Raw genomic sequence first — 17,901 nt, 5'->3', positions numbered from 1 at the left:
CTAGCTCAGATTTTATGTTATAGTAAGAGAGTGTTTTCCCATCATCATTCAATTATTATCATATGATCTTGGGGCAAGCCACCTTCTCCCTCTCCTAAACATGTGTTATCAGCTCTAAATTTATTGGTTCTAATTATTCCTACTTTGTTCCTCATCAAGAAATGAACTGATTTTTGCAAAAGTCTTGTAAACTGTAAAACATACAAACATTTGGAACTTTTTCTATTTTAGAAAGGAATAATCTGATAGAGCAAAAGGAAGCCAATATCATTTAGAAGACTGTTTCAGTTTCTAGTGCAGGGGTAATGAGATTATAGATGACAGATTAAAATGGCAGTAAGACTGGAGAGCTAGGGTTTGTTTTTTAATTGAGGAAAGTGTTTATGATTGGGTGGGTGGATAGAGAAAATAAAGGAGAAAAAGCGAGAGATGATTCCATCGGTAGCAGAAATAGAACTGCTAAGATGGTATCTAGCATGTGGAAATAACAGGAAGAGAAGTAAGAAGTTCTTTTCTGGATTTGATGAAATTAAAAGAGATAGCAAGATACTTAAACTAAGAAAATAGTGTCAGCCATCTGGCAACTAGGAAGAATACATAGGACAGACGCCAACCAGGATGGCAGAGGGGAAAGCCCCAAATGCCGGGTCCTCGTGTCATCATGTCAATGCATAGCCAACTAGGGGACTAACTAACCTTGTTTTAACCATGCGTTTTGTTACTTACAGACCAAACGGAGATAACAGTGAAGTTAAACAAAACATAAAGTAATCTTGGTAAGATAACTAAAATTATTGTAGGAATTCTGAGTCAGTTTACAAACCTGTTTTTGAAAAGGACTATGTCTTTTAACATCGTAATAGCTTTTTTTTTTTACTTCAAATCTCATCCCTTTCGAGACCCAAGAAAGGTAAATTGAGAGTAACAGAAGCAGTGGAAAAACATAGGATAATAAATTCACTTGTAACTTAAAGATTATAGATGTGTTTTTAAGTGGCAATGTAAGACTTTCATGTATAAAGAGCATTGCTTAGTTCTAAAAGCATTTATTTTGCCTTTAAATAAGACATTATGCTAAATCATGAGCTATTGCAGTTTTAGATATGAGTTGTTAGAAAAGATATTCCATTTTTATAAGCACAATTCACTCATAAAATTCTATATGAAATCTAAATATATGAGGATTAAGCCATAATCATCTATATTAATGATCTCACGTCTCAGCTCCTCTGTTTGAAAGAAAACCTCTACAAGTGTTAGCGCAACTTTGTGTGCCCAAGGCACAGTGAGACCAAACAAACCAAAACGTCGGAGTTTGGAGCCACGCAAGGAGACGGGTGGCTCATGCCCTACGAAGCCCTGAGCTCCCCGAAGGGTTTCAGCAAAGCACTTTTAAAAGCCAGGTTGGAGCAGGGGCGGGTGTCGAAGCGTATGTGACCAGCTGGTGCACAGTTCTCTGATTGGCTGACGGTGAGGTAAAAGGGTGGTGTCATAGGGGTTCACATGTTCGGTCCTTAGCCTCCAGGAGGCCTGGGGCTCTGTGCTCAAGTTCATCAAGTAGTTAATGTCTTCCATTTGGTGGAGGCGGGGAGAGGGAGGTGGGTCACATCTGTAAAACAACTCAGGAAATGTGCATCAAATACTGCTACCTAGGTACCGCAGAGAGGAGCTAAAGCAGAGGATGCGGGAGAAGGCCTGTCCTGGGAAGGCCCCATAGGGTCCTGCTTGGTTACAAAGGGACAATTATTCCAAGACTCTTAAGTGTTCATTGATAAAAATTTGATTTACAATCCTCCCTAAGATATCTCTAATACATTAAACAAGTTATATTCCAACTATGATTTCTGAGTAAACAACACTGTTCTTTCCTGAAAGACGTGTTTATATATGAAGCACAGTTCTTTTAAAGATAACTGCTAAGTTATTGATCATAATAACAGGAAACATTATCCTCATGCTTGCTATGTGCCAGATATTCCTAATCCTCAAGACAACAACTATTATTGTTACCACTTTCCAGATGAGAAACCTCAGAGTGGTGAGGTAACTTGTCCAAGAATGAAGAGTTGGAATGAGAATATATACATAGACAATCTGACTCCAGACCCTACACACACTTCACTGTACCTTACAATACCCAGATGAAAGTAAAGCCGGTATAGGTAGTGAAAAGTGCCAGAAAAGAAGTGATTGATTGCCAAGGCATCCATCTCAAATAAATGTATTGCCAGCTGTACGGCACATACACTAGCTAAAAAACCCAGATCAGGAGCCAGGCCACCTCACCCACGGACTTCCTCTTTCAGAAAGCCCTGGGTGACCTAGAGAACGAAACACCTGAGTGACCCCGATTCTTCCCTCCCCGTGTCCTAATTCCCACCCTTATGTTTTAAATTCACCGATGAAGTGTGAACCCGTGAACCCCCATGCTTCCCTCCCTCCACCTGACCTCCTGTGTGGCCCTTGGGTGTGACTTGTACCCTACAGGACTTGTGTGTAATAAACCTTGTTTTTTTTTTCAAAGTTCCCTAATTATTGTTGCTGAGGTGCTCTTGCAATCACGTTACCAAGTGCAAGCTCGTTCAACAGGCCAGTAAATCGGGGGAGGAGGTGTTGGGGCAAGGAGCAATGGCTTAATTCAGAAAGCTGGAATCCAAGAAGATGGCTGCAGGAAAGAAGAAATTAACATATCACCTCCCCCAGTCTGGCAAAACCAGGAGATATGTGCAAAACTTATGGCCCTTTTTACTTTACCTCCTCACCTCCCCCTCTCCCTGTTCTGTAAAAGAAACTAGCATCCAGACCCTGGGATGATGCTTCTCTAGGACCCTAGTCTGCCACACACAAAATGGAATACTACTCAGCCATAAAATAGAAAAAAATCTTGTCATTTGCCACCACATGGATGAGGCTTGAGGGCATCAGACTAAAATTAAATGTCAGACAGAGGAAGATAAGTGCCATGTGATCTCACTTATATATGGGATCTAAAACAAACTAACAAACGAAAAACACTGAACTCATATGGAGAACAGAGGCACAATGGGTGAAGGGGGTCAAAAGGTATAAAATTCCAGTTATAAAATAATTAAGTTGTTGGTATGTAATGCACAGCATGGTGACTATAGTTAATAAAACTGTACTGCATATTTGAAAGCCGCTGAAAGAGTAGATGTTAAAAGTTCTCGTCACAAGGAAGAAAACATACATTGTAAACATAGATATGCACAAAAAATTTTTCACAAAAATTCACAAAGCATTTTCTCCCAAAACTTTATTCAACAGAAATGATAATAATAGGCTTCAAAGTAGAATCTAGGAGACACGTTGTTACATTACTCTTGTTTCATTTGTCAGTATCGTGATGCTATCAAGAAAGAAAACGGAAATAACCAGTGACATCTGCCACACAGTATGCTTGTTCCTGTCATCTCTACCAAATAATATCAAGGTATGATATAAGTCCATCAGCTTTAATGGTCTTATCTGTGAAGCTAACGACAGTGTATGAAACGGTGACTTGTGGACAAAGAGAAAACGTGAACTATCACAATAGCTTGCTGTCTGGCTGCGATGCCAAGCGGCAAGTTTCCTCACGGACTGGCTTACTTCAATCAGCGCCATATCCTGCAGGTATTATCCTTGCTGCCTAATAAAGCAAATTTCACAAAGTTAGTTTTCTTTATTTTACTCACGTAACTCTCTCTGTTTTTACAGGTTGACATTTTCTGGGTCATTGTCGATGATCAGTGTGTTTCATGTGCTAGAGCCTCGGTGCCCAGCTGCAGAGCCCCTCAGCAGCTCAGGCGTTTGGGGGGGTGGGAATCTTTTTTTTCGTTTTTTGCATTTTTCCATGTCAGTCATAAATTGGGCAAGTTCACAATCTACTTACACACCCCCGCGAGATTCCTGGCATCTGAGAATCGGAGAGGACCGGAGAATGCAGCCACATCGGCCGTCCCTCTGCTCATCTCCCCACCCCACCTTCACACATGGCCACCAGGTGGAAATATGGTGACTTTGAACATCTCCAGGTTTGAGTGACTAGCTTATGAGGGGGCAGCCCATCCCACTTTGGAACGTCTCAAAATGTCAACAGATTTTTCTCATCGTAGGTCAGAATGTGAAATTTGCATCCTCCCGTCCGCCCCCCCCCCCCCCCGACTATGATCGACACTCTTCCAAAGCAGCCTTGATACAACTCCTCCCCCAGGGACGCCATTCACATTCTGCCTGTGGGAACGACGGCCCTGGGCCCTGGTACGGAGCAGTGCTGGGCGCTGCTGCTTCTCTCAACCTCAGGGGCCAGGCAGGTACCATCGATAGAGGAAGTGTGAGGGCTGCACGGATTGGGAAAGCCTGTGAAAACCGCACATTCCCTGCAAAGGCACCTCGTATTTTTAAAAGTGTCATGACCACACCGGACAGTTTCTTTCCATTTAGTGACTCTAAACCCTCAGGCAGTCCACTAAAAAGTGCATGCAGTTAATCACACTGGGGTCTGACAAGAAATAGGGCAGATCAGTTCAAACCCAGTGCTCTGCTGAAGGCCAGGCAGACGTGTCACCCCCATTCTCATAAGCGCTGGCATCTAGTGGGTCAGTATTTAGCAGGTTGGTGCTTTGGGAAATACTAAATAAATCGATAATATCTTAAAAGAGCTCGGGCATTTGAAGGCCACCACTAAAACAAGGCACAATCAACACATATTCCTTCCCTAACTCTTAGGGTCTTCTGTGGTTGAGGGGAAGAAGTACTGCATAGCTGACCCGGCTTAACATGAACGGTGTAGACTAGGAAAGCCTGGCCCTCAGCGCCTGTGCTTCCTGTCACAATCTCCCACCTCCTTCCTCATTGTGAGAAAGGATCCAACATTCTTTATTATGGCATTGTCTTAGGAGTACCTAAGTTTTAGTAACACTTGCTAACCGTAAGCCCAAAGGAAGCAATCTGCAATTTTAGAAATTATCCAGAATTAGGTGGAAAGGGGTGGTATTTCAGGGCCAAGGGGAGATTATTCTCAGCACCTCTAAAGTTATATGATTAGGAAGCTACCGAATCAGCCAATATACAAAGCCAGCTTCATATATGTGACATTTCACTTCCTAGACGAGTCAAGCAATGTGAAAATCTTCCGGACACAATGAGAATCACTAAGAGTTAGGCAGATTCGTTCCTCTGTGCCCTCTGAGGGCATCCCTACCCAACACCACTGTAGCATCCCACTCCCTGCCAAGGTTTCCTCCAGAGGCAGTGCACTAACGTAGTGCCATATTCTTGTCATTTTTTTCCCCTTTCCACAATCTAAATTAACCTGATCTCAATCCAGTTCTTATAAAATATCGCTAATATAAATTATTCACAATAAATCGTTAATCATTGAAAAATTGCTCAATATGTGTTCTTTTCCCCCAATATTAATGTGTCACGAGGGGACATCCAAGGAGAAAACAATTTCACTCAAAGAACAAATCTCTAATGGGCTATAAATCCCACCGTGAAGAACTCAGGTCCTGACTTGTTTTAGTTACTAACATTTACTGCCGTCAACTGAGTATTGACCATCTGATGGACTGTACCTGGGGAAATGTAGGAAACAGGAAGAAGGCAGGCTACTGAATTCTTACTTCGCCTGGAGCAACTGAAACTGAGAATTCATAAAGCCTTACAGTCAGTGGCAGAGCTCACTCCTGTGGTTCTGCAATGCAGCTAAAATGAAATAAAGGACATAAAAGGCACCAAGATGAGCTAGGGACCCTGGTGGGGATGGGGGTGTCTCCTTTTGGTATCCAGCTTCGTAACTCTAACAGCCAATTGGAAAGGAAAACTAAGTCGATGGTGTTTATTTCTCCCCTACCTGTAATGATTATGTCACCTTTATAGTTGAAAGCACATGAAAAGATTTCATCTGTGTGTCCCTCAAGAACCTGGAAGCACTGACCCGTCTGAGCATCCCAGATTCTAGCTGTTTTGTCAGAGCTGCCAGTGAGAAGACGGTTCCCTTGGGGGTTGAAAGAAATCTATAAGCAAGAAAGAAGAAAAGTGACCACAGGTTTGTGTAATTTGATTCCCACTATATTTTTAATCAGCAGAAAGGGGACATTACTAAGTATCTGTCACCTTCTCAGCCTGGTATTTATTCTTACATAGAACAGTTCCTTCAGGATGGGAAAAATATTGCAGGGACTAATACATGAAAATTAAAATCTAGACAGTAAAGTTTGATTGCCCACCCGTCACACCCGGTTCTAAGGATAAAAACCAAAGCTCCGTCATACTTTGAGTGTTCCCCACCCAGCTTCTTTCCAAAGGCTCCTGATGCCAATCTCCCCACGCAAACCAAGAGGCAGAGCCCCGATGTGGATGAGAACCCAAGTCAGGCATCTTCATACCCAAACCTCGATGTCACCGCTGCAAACCAACTTTCTGTCATCACAAGCATAGGGATCGTCCTTCAATCTGTGGCACAGAATGTCAGGGCCACTAAGGGAGGACTTTCTGTCTGCTGCTACTTAAAGCACAGAACTTTCCATCAATGTGTCCTGAGAGCCCCTACATGCCAGGTATCGTCACATGGTATCTGAGCAGCAGAGAAAAGTGTTAGTCCTCGGTTCCTCTGGACATCATGCTTACAACCTTTTCTAAAGCATCAGAAGATGACCATTTGGGCCACTTCCTCTGTAACTGAAGGTTTGATGAGGGCAAGTCCCAAGGCCATGGCTTTTTTCATCACAGTGTCACTAGGGCCTAGCATAATGCCTAGCACAGTGGGAGCTTTCAAAAAGTATTTGCTGGGCTTCCCTGGTGGCGCAGTGGTGGAGAGTCCGCCTGCCGATGCAGGGGACACGGGTTCGTGCCCCGGTCCGGGAAGATCCCATGTGCCGCGGAGCAGCTGGGCCCGTGAGCCATGGCCGCTGAGACTGCGCATCCGGAGCCTGTGCTCCGCGACGGGAGAGGCCACAACAGTGAGAGGCCCGCGTACCGCAAAAAAAAAAAAGTATCTGCTAAGTGAATGAACGAATGAATGAATGAATACCTTAGCTTGGCACCCCACAGAAATGCCATTACTGGATGGATGGCAATTCAATAGGTAATATATACTTAACAAGCATAAAACGCAGTAATATAGTTTGAGAACTCTTTCTATTCACACACACACACACACACACACACGTGCGCTTACTGAGTGTGACACACCAGACTCTCAGCAACATGGCCTGGGCTCCCTCTGTGGCCTGTCTCCCACGGTCACACATCCCATCCCTCTTCCTGCCAGTCCCCAAGGCCTCCCAGCCTGTGAAGAGGATGTGTCCTGCACAGTCTCAGAGACCAACCCTAATGGGCAAGGGGGCAGTAGCTACCAGCAGCAGGTGCAAAGGCAGGAGATGGGGAGAGAGCACAGCAGCGGGCGGCCCCGGGCTCCAGCAGGAGCCTGCAGAGACCTGAAACCATCAAGCTGATAGTTTACAAGGAATGAGAAATCTACCTCAGGTATGAGACCAAAGAATTGGGCCAAACTAGGGGCTGAGAGTCACCAGTCCCAGCCTTCAGTACAATATTCTGAGGACACATCTAAACCTCAGATCCCTGATTGGATGGCCCTGCTCTGTGCGTAAGCTTTTGGGAGGAGTTGATATAAAATCCTAAACTACAGCTTTCAAGTTTCAAAATAGGTCATTTTTAACTTCGTTAAGTGTTAAATATTTCCAGGAAATACTTCCTCAATTGCATCTAATCTACAGGACACTTGATATTTGCTGTGCAGCGTGTCTTTTGCGTAATATAAACTTGTGTGTTTACTAGAACCAGGAAAAATACTTTATTAGCTTCTTAATAGCTTTAATAAGTATTTTTAGCTAACAGAATCTTTTGCTCATGGCTGAGGAGAATGCTGTTTTATACTCTGTAAGAGGTTTTAGAAATCATTTATTATGCTGAGTTTCAGGACACTTTTAAAAATAAAGTCTTTAGGTAACTGATTTCCAGAAAATGTGAGATAACTGGCCAAACCTTGGTACCATCAGTGCCAACAGACCTATTTATACTAAGCCAGCTGCCTATTTTTTTGAAAATAAATAAACTGCTCCAAATGAGAAAGCAACTCACCTTTGAAATTTCACCTTCATGGCCTTCCAATCTGGTAATGCATTTTCTCGTGGCTGCACTGAAAACTCTTGCTGTTCCTTTTTGAGAGGAGTTGAGATATATATAAATTCATCTGAAACACAGAACTTTGACCACATGCCTTGAATTATCTAAATATCTATCCCTCTGACACACACACTCTGTGCTAAGTTTGTCTTCTTGCCTGCAGTGAGAACCAGCCACTTAATACTTAAAATGCAAGCTGGTTCCACTGCAGGAGAATAGAGTGAAAAGCAGAGTCTCTCTAGCCCCAAGCTTATTAGAAGAGATACTGGGTTCCAAGGTAGATGGGAGTGCGGAGACAGGAAGCCAAAAAGAATAAAGTTTTTAAGAGAAAAAAAGGGGAATTAAAACAAGTTCTGAGAGGCTGAGGATGAAATAAACAGCAAGACTAACATCATACACCAAATATGAGTCTAGGGTTACAGAAGATCGAGAGGCCTTCCTGAGAAGGAACAGCGTTCACTACTCAATGAATGAAGAACAGGCACTAAGAAACCCCTTTCAACAGAAAAGGCTAAGAGAATGGTTTGTTCCCTATCGGGTCCCCAGTGCCCAGAAGTGCCAAACTCATAGTAAACACAATAAATAGATATAGGATGGATGAATGGATGGATGGAGAGTAGACGGATGGATGGATGGATGGATGTACAGATGAAGTACAATAGTAGATACATTTCCTTAGAATTAAGGAAGAGAGGAGTTGGGGCTTCCCTGATGGCACGGTGGTTGAGAATCTGCCTGCCAATGGAGGGGACACAGGTTCAATCCCTGGTCCGGGAAGATCCCACATGCTGCAGAGCAACTAAGCCCATGAGCACAACTACTGAGCCTGCGCTCTACAGCCTGTGAGCCACAACTACTGAGCCCGCGTGCCACAACTACTAAAGCGTGTGCGCCTAGAGCCCATGCTCCACAATAAGAGAAGCCACCACAATGAGAAGCCTGTGCACTGCAACGAAGAGTAGCCCCTGCTCGCCGCAACTAGAGAAAGCCCGCGCAGCAACGAAGACCCAACACAGCCAAAAATAAATAAATAAATAAAAATTTTTTTAAAACAAAAAAAAAGGAATAGAGGAGTTAAATAAGCATAGAAGGAGAAAAACAGAAGTAGTAAAATTGTTGTCAGAAAAAAAATTAAAATTTATCTGCCCAGATGAAGGATGCTCTCACCACAAATTATAGATTACATCAAGGTAAAATTAGCAAGGATAGGGAATTTTGGTTACTTAACTTTAATATGGAGAAAAGCAAAATATCTTAATAAATTTTCTTTTTACTTATCTTTCTGACAATATCAACTTCAGGAAGAAGTAGACAAAAACTGCTATGTTAGAAATTAATATGATTAAAATATAAAACTTGCAACTTGGTTGGACATTTCAAAAGCCTTAAAGAAAAGTGATCCAACTGTTTTAAGAGTTTGTTAATAAGAGAGATTGGTTCAAGATAGCGGAGTAGAAGGACGTGCGCTCACTTCCTCTTGCAAGGGCACCGGAATCACAACTAACTGCTGAACTATCATCAAGAGGAAGACACTGGAACTCACCAAAAAAGACACCCGACATCAAAGACAAAGGAGAAGCCGCAATGAGACGGTAGGATGGGCACAATCACAGTAAAATCAAATCCCATAACTGCTGGGGGGGTGACTCACAGACTGGACAACACTTACACCACAGAAGTCCACCCACTGGAGTGAAGGTTTGGAGCCCCACATCAGGCTTCCCAATCTGGGGGTCTGGCAACGGGAGGAGGAATTCCTAGAGGATCAGACTTCGAAGCCTAGCAGGATTTGATTGCAGGACTTCGACAGGACTGGGGGAAACAGAGACTCCACTCTTGGAGGGCACACACAAAGTAGTGTGTGCATGAGGACCTGGGAGAAGGAGCAGTGACCCCAAGGGAGACTGAACCAGACCTACCTGCTAGTGTTGGAGGGTCTCCTGCAGAAGCGGGGGGTGGCTGTGGTTCACTGCAGGGACAAGGACACTGGCAGAAGAAGTTCTGGGAAGTACTCCTTGAGGTGAGCTCTCCCAGAGTCCGCCATTAGCCCCAACCAAGAGCCTGGTAGTCTCCAGCACCAGGTCGCCTCATGCCGAACAACCAAGAGGGAGGGAACCCAGCCCCACCCATCAGCAGACAAGTGGATTAAAGTTTTACTGAGCTCTGCCCACTAGAGCAACACCCAGCTCTACCCACCACCAGTCCCTCCCATCAGGAAGTTTGCACAAGCCTCTTAGATAGCCTCATCCACCAGAGGGCAGACAGCAGAAGCAAGAAGAACTACAATCCGGCAGCCTGTGGAATGAAAACCACATTCACAGAAAGACAGACAAAATGAAAAGGCAAATGGCTATGTACCAGATGAAGGAACAAGATAAAACCCCAGAAAAACAGCTAAACGAAGTGGAGATAGGCAACCTTCTGAAAAAGAATTGAGAAGAATGACAGTGAAGATCATCCAAGACCTCAGAAAAAGAAAGGAGGCAAAGATTGAAAAGATGCAAGAAATGTTTAACAAAGACCTAGAAGAATTAAAGAACAAACAAGCAGAGATGAACAATACAATAACTGAAACGAAAAATATACTAGAAGGAATATATAGCAGAATAACAGAGGCAGAAGAACAGATAAGTGACCTGGTAGACAGAATGCAGGAATTCATAGCCACGGAACAGAATAATAAAGAAAAAAGAATGAAAAGAAATGAAGACAGCCTAAGTGACCTCTGGGACAACATTAAATGCAACAACATTCACATTACAGGGGTCCCAGAAGGAGAAGAGAGAGAGAAAGGACCCAAGAAAATATTTGAAGAGATTATAATTGAAAACTTCCCTAACATGGGAAAGGAAAGAGCCACCCAAGCCCAAGAAGCACAGAGAGTCCCAGGCAGGATAAACCCAAGGAGAAACATGCCGAGACACAGTAATCAAACTGACAAAAATTAAAGGCAAAGAAAAGTTATTAAAAGCAACAAGGGAAAAATGACAAATAACATACATAGGAAGAACCCTCTTTGACAGAAATCACAGCAAGATCTTTTTTGACCCACCTTCTAGAGTAATGGAAATAAAAACAAAAATAAACAAATGGGACCTAATGAAACTTCAAAGCTTTTGCACAGCAAAGGAAACTATAAACAAGATGAAAAGAAAACCCTCAGAATGCGAGAAAATATATGCAAATGAATCAAGGGACAAAGGATTAATCTCCAAAACATATAAACAGCACATACAGCTCAATATTACAAAAAAAACAAACAATCCAATCAAAACATGGGCAGAAGACCTAAATAGACATTTCTCCAAAGAAGATATACAGATTGCCAACAAACACATGAAAGGATCCTCAACATCACTAATCATTAGAGAAATACAAAGCAAAACTACAATGAGGCATCACCTCGCACCATTTAAAATGGACATCATCCGAAATCTACAAACAACAAATGCTGGAGAGGGTGTGGAGAAAGGGAACCCTCTTGCACTGTTGGTGGGAATGTAAACTGATACAGCCACTATGGAGGACAGTATGGAGGTTCCTTAAAAAACTAAAAATAGGACTACCATATGACCCAGCAATCCCACTACTGGGCATATACCCTGAGAAAACCATAATTCAAAGAGAGTCATGTACCCCAATGTTCACTGCAGCACTATTTACAATAGCCAGGACATGGAAACAACCTAAATGTCCAACAACAGATGAATGGATAAAGAAGATGTGGCACATATATACAATGGAATATTACTCAGCCATAAAAAGGAACGAAATTGGGTCATTTGTAGAGACATGGATGGACCTAGAGACTGTCATACAGAGTGAAGTAAATCAGAAAGAGGAAAACAAATATCGTATATTAACGTATATATGTAGAATCTAGAAAAATGGTACAGATGAACTGGTTTGCAAAGCAGAAATAGAGACACAGATGTAGAGAACAAATGTATGGACACTAAGGGGGGAGAGTGGGGTTGGTGGGGAGGTGGTGGTGGGATGAACTGGGAGATTGGGATTGTCCTATGTACACTAATATGTATAAAATAGATAACTAATAAAAAAATAAAATCTTATAGAGAAAAATTTTTTAAAAAGAGTTTGTTAATAAGACAAAGAGATCCAGTATAGATTAGTACATTAAATTTTACAAAAGCATTTTTAAACTTCAGAAAACATAAAAATAATATAGCCTGAAATTGTAGTTTTTTACAAGATAGAAATATGAATAAGACACCAAAAATTTCAGCCTTGAGAGTAATTCCAGTGAAAATGAAAAAGGTGATAAATATAAAAAAACAGATTGTAGCTGCACAGGCAACTAACTCTGTTGAATGAGATCTAATTTTAAGAAGGGAATGAGGAGCAAAGACCAGAGATAAATTAAAAAAAAATTGCTCTAAACTTCAAGACTTAGGAGGGACAGAATGAGAAGAGGTTTACAAAACAAAGAAAAGAAAGAGAGTTTTTTGGAAGTAATGTGTTACCGAACAAGGAAAGAATCACTGCTAGAGAAAATAACAGATGATAGAAAGGACAAAACTAAAAGAATCAAGCTTATATATTATTCTCATCCATCCATCAGCATCCTGATTTCTTGTCCCTGCTTGTTTCTTCCCTCATAGCACTGACCAACTCCTGGCATTCTATATAATCTAATATTCTATATAAAACACATGCACAGTATCATTTATTGTCCCCCTGTCTACAACTTAGCTCCAGGAGGAAAGAGATTCCCATCTCTTTTGTTCATTGATATATCCTATGCTCCTAAAACTATTCCTGGCACAAAGTCGGTACTCCATATATATTGAGTGAATAGATTTTTTTGTGTAAATGAGAATGATATTTAAAATGAAAAGGGCAGATTAATTATAGTTAAGGGATGATTTTTAAAAGCAAAGATCTGTGAGAAGATGAGAAAGTAAATAGTTTAAAAAATAAAATTCTCCAGATTCAGGGTGTTTGTACTCCAGGATGTAAAAAGGACATGTACGTATGATTAAAGGACCATGTTTGGAAAGTCCTAGTGAGTAAGGGAACGAGCACGCAAGTATAGTTTTGAAAAGGGAGACGATAACAAAGACTGTAATTAAAGTGAATCACTGGCAACATCCCACAACTGATTATAACACGAAGTAACTACTTAAAAGTATGTTAGTCACCAGGAGCAAATATAGGCAAAGAACAGGTGAACAAGTCATGCCTGGGAAAAGCATTCCATTTTTGCCAGAATCTCTTAAAGGGCTGGTCACCAGGGAGATGACCTATAGTGTAGAATCACACGTGTTTATCGAACAAAACATAAATCTCTCCATAAATTAAATGTACCAACAGATTACCTACCATCAGCCGAAGCAGTTGCAATAAGCTTTCCAGTGTAATCAAAACAGCTGTCTAGTATTTCATCATCATGGCCTGTTAATGTTGCCACACATTTTCCATTTGTAGCATCCCACAGCTGAAATTTTTTTTAAAAAGAAGAAGATGACAAAGACTATGACTTCCTATCTAAAGTGCAAAGGTGACCAGAAGTAGTCTTTACGACATGTATATGGCTGGCTAAATTAACTGTGCCAAAATCATGTGTATAATTTTCACGTTTGTTCATTTTACCTTGATTCATGACCGGAGACCACAGCCAACCATCTAACAAGGCACACTTTGGACACAGAGAAGACCAAGGACAGACATTTAGAACGGGTAGACACATCTGCCACTACATTAGGAAAAAAATCTCAAAGTGCATGCTTCTCTGATTGGAATGGAAGCATCCTCTTTTCATGCAAAGGGCATCAAATGGTAAAGAGCTTGATCTAAAACTACAATGCTAGAAAATGAAAAGCACATTAAGATTATAATACATTTGGTATATAACCTATATATCTAATAATAATTCTAGAACATAAGCTCTTAGCAACAGAAACGTAAAGGCAGGGAGGCATTGTGTTGACACTTCGTGAAGTTCACTCTAATTGAAGTTTAATAAAGGAACAGAGGGGCATTCAACAAAAACAATGTGCCTTTTAAAATAATAAGATCTTTCAACACATTTAAATCAACTAAAACTATTTTACATCATAATTTCTTCAAACGTGGAGGATCAGAAACTTGAAATTTAAAAATTACCAATTGTTGATAAATTAATATCTTAATTTTATAGCACCTTTAAAATTTGTTAATGTTGCAATGAATACGTGACACAGTATAAAGTACAGACATGAGAATTATAAAGCAAAGGTATTTCTTGAGCTCACCATGCAGGTTTTGTCCATAGAGCCAGTTAATATCAGAGAGCAATCCCAGTTGAATAAGGCACTGCTGATCTCAGCACAATGCCCAGTTAAGGTATACACCTTCCTACAAAATGGAAATGGTTCAGACTGGTGAAAGATTCCTTAGTCAAGAATGTGTACAAAGAATGATCTCAAGCCGTTGGTGTAAGAGTCTGAATTTTACTTTTCACAAAATAATATCTATGATGACCAATCAAAGATGGCTTAACTGTAGCTCCAAAAAGAGTCAACTAGGCTACTAATTTCATTTCAGCAAAAAAATACTTAAACTTTTAACAACCCAAGATAACAACATTACTTAAGACAACACTTCAGAAAGGCATGGATAAAAAATAATAAAGGTAATCTGAAGTTCTGGAACTATTTTTACACCAGATAGGTGGACCCCTTGGTTGTTCAGAAACTACCCATCAGTCATCTGAGAACCCTTCCTCCCCTCTCATTTCTTGTTGCAACCATGTTGATCGGTACCCCTGATAATTGGTCCCTCTATCAAAACGCAGACAAGTCCAAGAGTGGAGTTTTCCAACAAAAGTAGGCTAATTTAGTTAACTTCTTAGCAACTAGAACCAAAAATAATTAGGAAGGAAGTTGAAGTTCTTGGACAAAATTAAATTGGGGTCATTAGCCATGATTTTATTTATTCATGATACCCATGCCTACCATAATGACAAGCCATTGAAATTTGATTACATAGTACCTGGAATAAATAATAGCTGTGTAACCAGGCTATTGTTAACATTCTCCTTTTATGTTACTGTTTGGCATTATTTCCTCAGAATTCCAAGGAAGCATATATTTTTGGTAGATCAGAAAAATCATTAAAGAATGAATTAATTTGCTTTCAATGTGTCCCTATTCCTATGGAATCCAAGGTAAAGAACAGATTTGACATTAAGCTGAAAAATAACAAAGACTATCTTCTTAATCTTCTGATGCAGGTTAGAATACCTTCCAGTATCAGCATCCCACACTGTAACTGTATGATCGAAAGACCCCGTGATGATTCTGTTTCCTGAGGTGTTAAAGGACAAAGAGATGATTTCAGCTGAGTGTCCCTAGAAAAAGACCAGATATCATCATGCATACCGGTAGATGAAATGATTTCTACAAATGTATAACGTAATAGTCTAAAAGAAAATGCTAAAAAAGGCAAAGCTCTAGAGGGAGAAGAGAGATCAGTGGCTGGCTGGATAGGGAGAGACTGCAAACAAGCTGAAATACATTTATGGGCTCAGAATTTTAATGTTCGGCTCCATTTAATTTTAATAAAGGACACGTGTAGAGCAGGACACGCACCTTCCAACGCTCTTAGGCATTTATCTGAAAGAAGAGGCAGTGAAGAAGCGTGACCCACAGAAGTGATGAGTACGAAGATCAGGAAAAGTATACTTACATGAATAAAACGAGGCTCTCTGATTTAAGAAAGAAAAACTCTTGGTGTTAGTTAAAAACACTGATTTTCCTCTTTTTTTCTAGTCCATTTTAACTTTTTCTAGGAGAACTTCTAGAAAAAGTTCTCCTAGAAAGTGGATCCTATTTTTAAAATCCATTTATAATCTGAAAGAATAAAATAATGTGATTTCCCATCCAATTGTCCCCACTGATTGCCACAGAGCATCACACTTTTTTGCTTGGTAGTTTTCGCTGAGGCAGGAAGAAGTGGAGGGTAGCAGTCATAGGATGGTTCTGGACGGACATGTGGTGGCGACAGACAGGGGCCCCTGTCGACATACCACCAGCATCCACTCTGCGGGCAGTGCCCTTTGGCCTTGTCACTTCCTGCCACTTGCCCCTTATACTTCAGACTTTGTAATACCAGAGGCTTCTAAGGCTGGAGGACAGAAAAGAACGGAGTTTCTTTAAGAAATCTTCTGGCAGGTTCCGCCATTTCTGCCTCTTCCAAAAGGTACCAGCCTCCATCTCCTTTGCTTTTAGCCAGGTAGGTGACCATAGGTTTTAAGCAATAGTTGGTACGGCTTACAGACTGAAGTTAGTCAAAATAAAAAGCCCATCTGGGCTTCCCCAGCACGTCCATTTAAGTCTTTAGGAATAGTCAGCAAACCAGCTGAAACGCTCTTCTACTACAGTCTGAAAACCAATCACTCAAAAACACCTTCTAACTTAGAGTTCATTTTGTAATAAAAATACAAATAAAAACAAACACAAGGGACTTCCCTGGTGGTGCAGTGGTTAAGAATCCACCTGCCAATGCAGGGCACATGGGTTTGATCCCTGGTCTGGGAAGATCCCACATGCCGCGGAGCTACTAAGCCCACGCGCCACAACTACAGAAGCCCGCATGCCACAACCACTGAAGCCCGCGCACCTAGAGCCCGTGCTCTGCAACAAAAGAAGCCACCGCAATGAGAAGCCCGCGCACTGCAACGAAGAGTAGCCACCGCTCGCCACAACTAGAGAAAGCCCGCGCGCAGCAACGAAGACCCAACGCAGCCAAAAATAAAAATTAATTAATTTATTAAGAAAAAACCACAAGTAAAAGGCTTACCCAAAGGAATAGCTAATGAAAATGTAAAACTCTTGATGTTATTAACATTAGTAACATACTGTGAGAGTGAACACTTCCTCTCCACTCTGAATGTCCCACAGTTTGGCTGTTGTGTCCATACTTCCAGTAGCCACCAATGTGCTTTGAGGATTAAACGATAAACACACCTGAATTACATGAAACGAGAGAGATGTTAGAAAGACAGAGTTTTAAATTGTTAATTCTAATATAGAAAAGCTTGGAGATGTGACTCTCTCAGCAGATTCAGCCTAGATCTTTGTACAGATATGCAGCAAAATACCAGATACGAGTAGCCGTTTAACTGCAGGTAGATCCTGAAGCATTCTCCTCTTAAGAGGCTGCTGTTCTCCCACATCACCCAGCTCAGGCTTGGAGAGGCACTGGCTCCCCTTAGTCACTTCCAGACCATAGAAGAACAAGAACAAAAGCAAAGCCCAGCTCCTTTGAGATTCATGCTATCTGGCTCCCATCTTTTTTTTTTTTTTTTTCGGCCACGCCACGGGGCAAGTGGGACCTTAGTTGCCCAACCAGGGATCACTCCCATGGCAACACCCTTACCTTGATGTCACCTTTTCTACAAGATTCACTACCAATACATCAGTCTCTAGTTACAATTTCCCAATACTTCTACTTTCTCTCTTCCGTACCAAGCCTCCCCTCCAACCTCCCCATAGGATACCTTCCATTTCAGGTACACCCCTCTCTTTTCTCCTGGTCCATTATCCCCCATTCAAATGACACCTGGAAGCATCACTCCTGCCAGCATCCCAAAACTCCAAGTCCCTGTCTTTTCACCTGCACTCTTCATATAACTCCTAAAAACTTGTATCAATCTGGGATTTTATCACTCATTTATTTGTCTGCCCTACCCTCAACCAAGGCAGTTGAAGAAAACAGTATAGCAGACACTAGTGATGTTCATTCATG

At 41.4% G+C, this 17,901-nt stretch overlaps 1 protein-coding gene across 1 annotated transcript in view; it reads right to left on the bottom strand.

The window, feature by feature from the left end:
* Positions 1-3,258: 3,258 nt before the first annotated feature.
* The window catches only part of DAW1 (dynein assembly factor with WD repeats 1), a 32,541-nt gene continuing 17,898 nt past the window's right edge, over positions 3,259-17,901 (bottom strand). Inside the window, exons 7-13 of the mRNA XM_065880768.1 lie at positions 17,013-17,120; positions 15,396-15,502; positions 14,406-14,508; positions 13,495-13,609; positions 8,107-8,183; positions 5,858-6,020; positions 3,259-3,649 (exon numbers count right to left, since the gene is read on the bottom strand). Of these exons, the coding sequence (XP_065736840.1) occupies positions 3,615-3,649; positions 5,858-6,020; positions 8,107-8,183; positions 13,495-13,609; positions 14,406-14,508; positions 15,396-15,502; positions 17,013-17,120 (708 nt within the window). The 3' untranslated portion in view covers positions 3,259-3,614. The remainder of the gene's footprint in view (positions 3,650-5,857; positions 6,021-8,106; positions 8,184-13,494; positions 13,610-14,405; positions 14,509-15,395; positions 15,503-17,012; positions 17,121-17,901) is intronic.

The sequence above is a fragment of the Phocoena phocoena genome, chromosome 7 (genome assembly GCF_963924675.1).
Source record: "Phocoena phocoena chromosome 7, mPhoPho1.1, whole genome shotgun sequence".
Classification (NCBI taxonomy): domain Eukaryota; kingdom Metazoa; phylum Chordata; class Mammalia; order Artiodactyla; family Phocoenidae; genus Phocoena; species Phocoena phocoena.
This window is presented reverse-complemented; position numbering and strand designations above follow the sequence as displayed.